Source organism: Gymnoscopelus braueri (assembly GCF_963280865.1).
Source record: "Gymnoscopelus braueri genome assembly, chromosome: 5".
Classification (NCBI taxonomy): Eukaryota; Metazoa; Chordata; class Actinopteri; order Myctophiformes; family Myctophidae; genus Gymnoscopelus; species Gymnoscopelus braueri.
The window spans coordinates 56,521,290-56,531,957 of record NC_137606.1 but is presented as its reverse complement, the minus strand read 5'-3'; the positions used below and the strand labels follow the sequence as shown (position 1 = coordinate 56,531,957).

Below are 10,668 nucleotides of genomic sequence, written 5' to 3'. Positions count from 1 at the left end.
AGTACATGTATTTGAAAACTTTAGTTACCAGTTACTTTGCAGATATAAATTATTACATTATAAAACATACATTAACCACTTTAGTCCTATTTTATACCCAGGCTATTTGAAAAAAAGCTCACAACGCGTCGCATCGCGATGCGTTGTGAGCTTGTAGATCTGCTATTTTCAAAAAATTCTTTACTTTTGAAAGCAATACTTTTGTACTTTTACTCAAGTAAATTTTGAACACCAGACTTTTACTTGATACTTCTACATTGCAGTATTGATACTTTTACAAGGCAGTAAGTTTATCTGAGCTGCTCCAGTGCCATCCTTCTTATCTTTGTTGCCATTGTCCTGCACCTGTGATGCACCAGACCTGCCAAATCCTACCTCTTTCTTCTAGTCAATGAACAGGGTGTTTGTGTGACTGTGTGCTCGGCAATCTGGTGCAGAGATAACATTCATAAACACACAATTTGCAACTCTTAATAAAGTGTCAGGCTTACACTGCCCTGCCAAGCCAAAGTGCAGTAACCACGTTTTTGGACACCCCGACTTATTTGTGTATTCAAAAGGTCAAATTAGCCTTTGTGATTTTGGGGGATAAGCAATTACCTCAAGAACAGATGTATAATTAGGCAGGGCAGTATAGCCGAAATGCGTAAGTGTTCATGTATTGGTGTGTCCAATAAAGAAAGTGGAAATGTGAGTACTTTGTCCTCCATTTAATTGACATTTTGGATGTGCTACCTTTTTGGGATTTTTTAAAAATTCCTTATTTTGATGTGTATAGCTTACTGGACTCCACTGAGAAAACCCATTGTTGATGCACAACCTCTTTTTCTTATTTACTTAATAAAGTGGATCAGTGGATGTCTATTGCTACTAATAGTTAAAACACGTACAGTAGTGGACAGATTTTCCTTTGGTAATCAATAAAGTATAACTTTAACTCGTATGATTATAATTTAAAGACACATCAATTCCCTCCTCTGGAGTGTTCAAATCCTTGGCATCAACCGAGTCTGTTGCTTTATGGCATTTTTAAAGTCATGACTATGTATATAAGACTTAATACATTGCAGTGTTGTGTAACTTGTGTATATCTGTGTTTGTTGTTTGTTTACAGTATCTTAGCTATTAATATGTTGAATAACATTATTTGAAGACAACTAAATTCTATCACACAAAAACTTCATTTTATACAATATAGAGGGGGTCCCTGCTTCATCTGTCTCTCAACTAGGGGGTCCGTGGCCCTCTGTGGTAACTCTGAGGGCCCCTAAGGGTCCTGGGCCCCCTGTTGTAACTCTGAGGACCCCCCTAGGGGCCCCGGACAGCCTATTGAAGAGCCATGGACTACGTGGCAGCTTTTTCAGAACAACTGAAGCCTATTGGAGGAACGCAGAGCAACAGGCTTTCCCACAGACACTGATACATGTTGGTAGCAGTGGTGGAAAAAGTACTCAAATGTTTTACTTAAGTAAAAGTATCAATACTGCAATGTAGAAGTACTCAAACATTCTAAATTTACTTGAGTAAAAGTACAAAAGTATTGGCATCAAAATGTACTTAAAGTACCAAAAGTAAAAGTACTAAAATGTTTGAAAATAGCAGATCTACAAGCTCACAAAATAGCAGATCTACAAGCTCACAACGTGTTGTGAGCTTGTAGATCTGCTATTTTCAAACAGCCTAGGTATAAAATATGGCTGAAGATGTTAATGTATGTTTAATAATATCATAATTTATATCTGCAAAGTAACTAGTAACTAAAGTTTTCAAATAATAGTAGTGGAGTAAAAGTACAATATTTGCCTCTGAGGTGTAGTGGAGTAGAAGTCAAAGTATTGGAAATTGGAAATACTCAAGTAAAGTACAAATACCTACATTTTGTACTTAAGTACAGCACTTGAGTAGATGTGCTTAGTCTCTTTCCACCACTGAGCTACAGTATATAAAGCTGAACCATCCTGTGTCTCAGCTAAACATTCTCATCAACCACCAAGGATGAAGGCTGCCGTTACTCTGCTGCTCCACCTGGTGGCGCTGCAGTGTTTGTCTAGGACAGTGGTTCAGGGACACGATCCTCTCGATGCTGCCATCACCAGGATTGAAACGCTGGAGACAAGGTTTACAGGTGACGTAAACTTTAATAGATGTTTCTACTGAGAAGGACATCAATGTCAGTGGGTGGAAAAAAGTACTCACATGTTTTACTTAAGTAATTTAAAGGTAGGGTAAGTGATATTTTTGGGTATTTTTTAGTTTTTCTTAAAGAAAGGTACTATATTCTGATAGTAATCATTGCTACAGAGCGTTTGTTCGGTCACAGGGGTCTCTCCGGCTCTGAAGACAGAAAACTCAGGTGAATTCATCTCACACGAACTTGTACAACGTTTGGCTGAGAGCAACGTGTATATATCCAGTCTGTTTGACATGTGACCTTACTCCATTATGCTTACTATCAGTGGTGTAAAGTAACTAAGTACATTTACTCAAGTACTGTGCTTAAGTACACTTTTGAAGAATCTTTACTTTACTGGAGTATTTCCCATTTTCAATACTTTTACTTCTACCCCACTACATCTCAGAGGCAAATATTGTACTTTTACTCCAATACAATTATTTGAAAACTTTAGTTACTCGTTACTTTGTAGATATATTTTTTTACATTATAAAACATACATTAACCACTTTAGCCTTATTATATACCTAGGCTATTTGAAAATAGCCGATCTACAAGCTCACAACGCGTCACATCGCGACGCGTTGTGAGCTTGTAGATCTGGTATTTTCAAACATTTTAGTACTTTAAGTACATTTTGATACCAATACATTTGTACTTTTACTCAAGTACATTTTTCATTCCGGACTTTTACTTGTAACGGAGTACTTCTACACTGCAGTATTGATACTTTTACTTAAGTAAAACATTTAAAGTACTTTTTCCACCACTGCTTACTGTAAAAATATGATCTAAATTGATGCAAATGTTTCAATTCATGTGATTACAGCATTCCAGGATAACGTTACAGCATTACTGAATGAAATGTCGGCCGCGCTGACAAACAAATCAGGTGAATTCATATAAACTATAAACTATAGGGATGTGGATCTATGCTGAGTATAACATTGTGTGTAGTAGGGCCTTCACCAACTAGTCGACTAACATAACCACTAGTCGACCTGGTTGGTACTAGTCGAATAGTTGATTAATGGCATTGATTAATGGCATTACTATTATTATGATCCTCCTGCCTTTATTTTTTATCAAAAGGGGGTCAATACCCAATAATAGCCTATCGACGCATCCGTGGGGGGATATGCGCACATGATCTGGCAACCCGGGAGGCAGCCCCGTAACCATGGCGACAGTTAATAGCGACGCTAATAAACAGCTGAGATTTGGTGATATCGAAAAACGGGCTTCGCTGTTAGGTGCACATGGTAATGGTCAATGGCTGTGTGCAATTAAAATTCAATTGCTCCAGCCGCTGAGGAGAACCGTTTTTGGCCTCACCAACCACCAACCACCAACCACCAACCATGACACCATGACACCATGACAGAGGTTTGTCAAATTATAGGAGGATAATAGCCTATTGGGCAATAACCCACTTTTAAGGATCCTTGAAGATGCTGCTGTGCTGCTGTGCCAGAAACGGCATAAAGATAAAGGCAGGAGGATAATAATAGCATTAAAACAATGGCAAAAAAAAGAAAGAAAAAAAAAGGTTAATAGGTTAACATCGACTAGTCGACTACCACTGCGTTAAATTAGTCGACCAGTAAAAATCTCTAGTCGTGAAAGCCCTAGTGTGTATCCAGTCTTTTTGTCTCTGCCAGGCCGGAGACTATGTTTTTTCTCCTGTGTGTGTGTGTGTGTGTGTGTGTGTGTGTGTGTGTGTGTGAGATAGATCTGCTATTTTCATAGCGCTACACCCGAGTGCAACCAAACATAAAATGACTTGTCTTTTAGGTGTACTGGATCTCTTCTCCACTATAGTCCCTCACTAACATTTTAGTCTAGTTTTTATTTGTTGACGAAATTGTCAATATATTTAGTCTCAGTTTTATGATGCTGGGTGAATTCATATAAACTTCAATAGATGATTCTGCTGAGAATAACATTATGTGTATCCAGTGTTTTTTACATCGCTGTATTTATATTTACTATATACAAATATTAATTAAATTAAAGGACAACTTCACCCATTTTCTTCTTCATATAATGGGTCCTCACTAATACGCATGATAATATGGTACCAGTGTCTCATAGGAGGGCTGTGGACAGTCCAGAAACCCGTCTACCAGTGACATCATCGTTAAGCAGGATATATATATATATTTTTTCCATATTTTTAGATTTTTATTAACGCTGGCTTCTAGTATTGCGTTGCAACTTTCCAGGGATAGAAAGCCTGCAGTTTCTATTAGCTTGGATTCCCCATCGATGATGTCACTGGTAGACGGGACTCTGAACTGTCCACAGCCCTCCTCTGAGACACAGGCCGAGTAGATCTTTTTTTTTACCATTTCATCATGAGCATTAATGAGGACCAATTATATGAAGATAGGTTGTAAATGGGTGAAGTCGTCCTTTAATGTTTACTTTTATATTCATGTGTTTACAGCCTTGCAGAGTATGTCGCCTCTGCAGCCACAGACCTTAACAGGTGAATTATTTCTTTTTTTCCAGTGGTGGAAAGTAACTAAGTACATGTACTTAAGTACAATTTTGAGTTACTTTTGACTTTACTAGCGTATTTCCAATTTGAAATACTTTTACTTCTACTCCACTACATCCCAGAGGCAAATTATTATTATTATTTGAAAACATTAGTTACTAGTTACTTTGCAGATATACATGATATATTATAAAACACACATTAACCACTTTAGCCCTATATTATACAAAGGCTATTTGAAAATAGCCGATCTACAAGCTATGAGCTTGTAGATCCGCTATTTTCAAACATTACCACTTTTACTTTTGGTACTTTAAGTATATCTTGATGCCAATAGTTTTGTAGTTTAACATTTTGAACACATGCAGGCCTTTCACTTGTAACAGTATTTTTATATTGTGGTATCGCTACTTTTAGTTAAGTAAAAATATCTGAGTACTTCTTCCACCACTGTTTTGTTTCTGAACATTGTTTCTTCAACAGTCCAGTAACTTCAGACGTGGTCAAAAGTTCTCCTTGTTGTTGAAATTGAGCTTCTACCTCAATGACAATTGTCATGGCTGGCTCTTTGCCACGACAAATAATAGGGGAGGGAGACCAGCGGAAAGTGTAACAAAGTATATTTATCAACTAATAAACTCATAACATCGGCAACTAAGAGATAACTGAAAGTAAAGTAACATGATAACAGTAAAGGATCCTATGAGGTGTGGAGTCAGTAAATCAGTGGTGTAAGTGTGCGTGTAATGCAGGGTGTGTGGATGGATCAAACATAACGTCACCTTGCTAAAGTAATGGCATTTTTTTTGGAAAAATAAAAAACTGATCCAAAACAAAACTATATGATATTTCTTAATCATTTCACCCAAATTATGACAATTAAAAAAAAAATAACACTGTCTGTCAGTTAAGTAACATGAGAGATTTAAATAGGTTTAAATAGGATTAAATCTGACTTAGGCCAAAAAAAAAAAAAATTGCCTAAATCAGTAAATAATTTGGCCTAAGTCACATGGTTTTGTGAAAAATGGCCTATTTTGGCTTAAAGGACGACTTCACCGCTTTTCAACCCATCTTCATATAATTGGTCCTCACTAATACTCATGATAAAATGGTTTAAAAAAAATCTACTTGGTCTGTGTCTCATAGGAGGGCTGTGGACAGTCCAGAAACCCGTCTACCAGTGACATCATCGTTAGGCATGATTTTTTTTTCCAACAAGATTTCACATTTTTTATTTAGATTTTTATTAACACGAGAACAATGGCTTCTTTTATTGCATTGCAACTTTCCAGGAATAGAAAGCCTGCAGTTTCTATTAGCTTGGATTCCCCATTGATGATGTCACTGGTAGACGGGACTCTGAACTGTCCACAGCCCTCCTCTGAGACACAGACCGAGTAGATTTTTTTTTAACCATTTTATCATGAGTATTAGTGAGGACCAATTATATGAAGATAGGTTGAAAAGCGGTGAAGTCGTCCTTTAAGTCACACTAGGGAGTTAGGCCATTATACTAAAAGGGGAGTGAACAGCATGATCCTTTTCAATTAGGAGACGGGCGATTTTACCAGAGGTGGCCAGTGTCATGAGGAGCTGACTTTAGGCAAAAAATATCATTTTCCTCTGAAATGACTTAGGCCACTAGTTTAGCAAGGTGACGATAACATAACAGAAGCATGCATTGGGGAGTAATGTAGTGCTGGAGAAGACCTCTCTCCTCTGGATCTCATGACCATAGACTGATCATAGACTCCTGGAGGCACCGGGCCCAGGTGCTCTCCAATGAGCCATTAGCAGTTTATGTAGCATGAGCAGAGTAGACACTCCCAACCCACTCCGGGACGTCACGGGCTCTCGCAGAAGGTGGGGGGGATTGACTTTCGGTGGACTGTACCCCTTATTTTATACTATTCAAAAATAGCAGATATACAAGCTCATAGCGCGGCACCGAGTGCCGCGCTATGAGCTTGTAGATCTGCTATTTTTGAAAAATCGTGAACATTTGTACAAATCTTTGAAATACAAAAAAAAGTCCCAGTGTTTTGGTTACTTTATTTCGGTTTTAGGGTTAGGGGTTAGGTTAATTAATTATTTTTTTTCAAAAAAGTGGGGGGTATGAAATCACGGATCTGTGAGAGTGAGGGTGTGGGGCATCACACAATACAGAGTTTCTGTATCTGATTCCTATGTGTTCACAGAGAGAAACGTGGCTTTCTCTGTTGGACTGGCAAACTCTAGCAAAGAATTTGTGGGAACCCACAGCTCTGACACCATACTGGTTTTCAAAAACGTACTGACCAACATCGGCCAGGCCTACAACTCAACTACAGGTATGCTGACCCTTCTCATCTACACACACTATCAGTGGTGGAAAAAGTACTCAAATTCTTCACTTGAGTAAAAGTACCAATACTGCAATATAAAAATACTCTGTTACAAGTACAAGTACAAGTAACAGCGGCCAGCCAACTTTTGGTGAGAGCGCGCCCTTACAAGTAAAAGTCCAGAATTAAAAATGTACTTGAGTAAAAGTACAAAAGTATTGGCATCAAAATGTACTTAAAGTACCAAAAGTAAAAGTACTAAATATTTGAAAATAGCAGATCTACAAGCTCACAACGCGTTGCGATGCGACGCGTTGTGAGCTTGTAGATCGGCTATTTTCAAATAGCCTAGGTATAAAATAGGGTTAAAGTGGTTAATGTATGTTTCATTATAACATAGTGCATATCTGAAAAGTAACTAGTAACTCAAGTTTTCAAGTAAATGTAGTGGAGTAGAAGTACAATATTTGCCTCTGAGATGGAGTAGAAGTAAAAGTATTGGAAATTGGAAATACTCCAGTAAAGTACAAATACCTCAAAATCGTACTTAAGTACAGTACTTAAGTAAATGTACTTAGTTACTTTCCACCACTGACACACACTATATCAATGTACGCATCTGTGGTTCTCACACTGGATCATGTCAAGGTTTGACATGTATTAGGACCACGGACCCCCATAACTCTGAGAGTGTAAAAAAAGGAACCAAATCCATACCGGGTCCATTTGTACACTCTCAAGAGTTACAGACCTGTAAGGGTCCATTTGGTTCCATTTGTACAGTCTCAGAGTTACAGACCTGTAAGGGTTCATTTAGTCTCGCGTTGCCATACAACTATTCCACAATATCTGAATGCTATATAGAGTCTGGAACTACACCTCTGGCTCTTCCGTTCACGGAAATATATTTTAAAATATCTTTACATTTTATTTTTAAATTTACATTTCTGCTAAACAGCAAGCTATACATACTTAGATGATTTTTATTCATATTAGGATACATTTGCGCGACTGTAAAGACGAAACGGAAGTGGAGAGGAGGCTTCACGTCCGCTTTATATTCTAATCATGATCAGAGCTTCTGAGTCTCAGACTGTATGACCAGAAACATTTGAAATTTGTGGGAGGCAACAGTCTGGCAGCGCAAGACTAGGGTCCATTTGGTTCCTAACTATCAATAATTTAGCTGGGGACCCCCTGGAACCCCCTAAAGGTCCCTGGACGCAGACCACACATAGAGAACCAGTTGCATACAGTTCTGTGAAGTAGCCATGTGAGATATATTTGTCTCTAAGTGTCTCTACATATTAGGTTTGTCATGTTTGGATAATTACTGTATGTGTAGATGTATTTGTATTCATGTTTGTTTGTCATTGTGTTGATGTGTGTTGGTAACCGTACATAAACATATTGTCTCTGTCAGATGGAAACCTTGTATGTCCATGTTTCAGGAAATGTAAAACAGAACCTGTGTTCCAATGGCTCCAATGTAGTTATTATGTATTATTAATATAATAACCTGTGTTCCAATGGATCCAATGTAGTTATTATGTATTATAAATATAATAACCTGTGTTCCAATGGATCCAATGTAGTTATTATGTATTATAAATATAATAACCTGTGTTCCAATGGATCCAATGTAGTTATTATTTAGTCACAAGCTCTTGTTAATTTTCATTGGTTTAATATTTATAAAACCCACAGACACTTCAACACGTTCACTGACACACATATCAGATCTACAAACTCACAACACATTGCGATTGCTATTTTTGCATCTTTTGCATGACAATGCTCTACAACAAGGTAGGGCATTAATTAGACCAAAACAACATAAAAAGTTGAAATATGGAGATACAAGGTTTCCACCCGACAGAGATGATATGCTCCAGATGTTATTGTCTCCGCCAGGCCGAAAGGCATGGCGAGAGAGTATGTTTTGCACCCTGTCCGTCCGTCCGTCCGTCCGTGTGTCTGTCTGTGAACAGCTAATCTCCGGCACCGTTGGTCCGGTCGCTACCAAACTGTGCACAGACACCCCCTGGATGCCAATTCAGAACCCCTGCCCCAATTGCCAATTGTTCACATGGGCCTGTTATATAGCCTGTTATATAGCCTGTTATATAGCGCTATAACAGGCCGACTCCTGTTTTCACCTATAACTGCACCGATCTGTGTAAAACTTTGTATGTGCACTCCCTAGGCCAAAGAAAAACTTTGTGCGGCATTTTTAACATCTGCTTTTTATAGCGCCACTAGGAGGCCGACTTATGTAAAACATATTTCTGGATATTACTCCTTCAGAGTGGCCCGTTTTGAACAAAATGCTGCAAATCATGAACGCAGCGTCCTATTGCGGTGAAACTTTGCACGCACATTCGCACTACGTTGAGGAACAAATGCCACCCTTTGAACATTGCCCTATTATAGCGCCACCAGGAGGCCAATTTTTGCAAAACTATTTGTTATATTACTCCTGCTAATGTTGTCCAAACATCACGCAAATCGGTACACATGAACTCTTTTGGCCCACAATAACCCACAATAATCTGGGAGACCTGTGCTCCGAGGAGCACTTTTTCTAGTTATAAAAGTTATGAGGGGACGTCACGGACTCTCAGAAGGTGGGGGGATGGACTTTCGGTGGACTATACCCCTTATTTTACACTTTGGCTATTCAAAAATAGCAGATATACAAGCTCATAGCGCGGCACCGAGTGCCGCGCTCTGAGCTTGTAGATCCGCTATTTTTGAAAAAGCGTGAAAAACATTTGTAACTGTCAAATGTAAACAAATTCTGTATTTTGAAAATTTCGCGTTTTTGGGGCGGATTTTGTTAGTTTCTTTTCGTGTTTTGGTTACTTTATTTCGGGTTTAGGGTTAGGTTATTTAATTATTATTTTTGCTTGATTTTACCAATTTATTATATATATATATATATATATTTATTTTTTCAAAAAGTGGGGGGTATGAAATCACAGATCTGTGTCGTACGCACAGTGAATGGCCGTGATGCCCCTGGTTATGATCCACTAATGTGTGTTTGTTCTGCTCTGATGCAGGTGCGTTCACTGCTCCGCTCAGAGGCCTGTATTACTTCAGATTCACTGCTTTTGATCTCCGCGACCATCAGACCGTGGGTGTGACTCTGAACCTTAACAACAGGAGCATTCTTTGGAACGTCGTACGCATGGACGGTACAAGTGTTTCCCTGTCTAATGCATTGGCTCTAGAGCTACAGGAAGGTGACGTGGTCGACGTGAGACTTCCTTCAGGCTATGTGGTCTATGATAACCAGAATAGACACACCACATTCACTGGTTTCCTGCTCTTTCCCATGTAGGGGAGCAACACTTAGTCAAACTCATCAATTTAATTGATTATCAAAAAAGAAAAGAAGCTCACAATGTGATGCGCTGTGAGCTTATTTGCAATTTTAACTATTTTTGCTCAACACTGTTGTGTGACAAAGTATAACAAAAACATACATGTTTAATCTATTCATTGATATACTGTTAAAAAAAACACGCTTCTCGCTAATTTGATTGATGGAAAAAGTAATCAATAGAATAATGGCTCATAAAATAATTTGCAGCCCTATTCCCATGTGAGCAGAACAGTCTGTAAAACACATGCTTACAATATGGATAATAATAATATAC

The 10,668-nt window shown here is 38.3% G+C and overlaps 1 protein-coding gene across 1 annotated transcript in view; it reads left to right on the top strand.

The window, feature by feature from the left end:
* LOC308086009 (cerebellin-3-like) overlaps positions 1 to 10,349 on the top strand; it is a gene marked incomplete at both ends in the record, with an annotated part of 23,242 nt that extends 12,893 nt beyond the window's left edge. The window contains 2 exons of the mRNA XM_080429326.1: positions 6,878 to 7,009; positions 10,069 to 10,349. Of these exons, the coding sequence (XP_080285452.1) occupies positions 6,878 to 7,009; positions 10,069 to 10,349 (413 nt within the window). The remainder of the gene's footprint in view (positions 1 to 6,877; positions 7,010 to 10,068) is intronic.
* Positions 10,350 to 10,668: the final 319 nt, after the last annotated feature.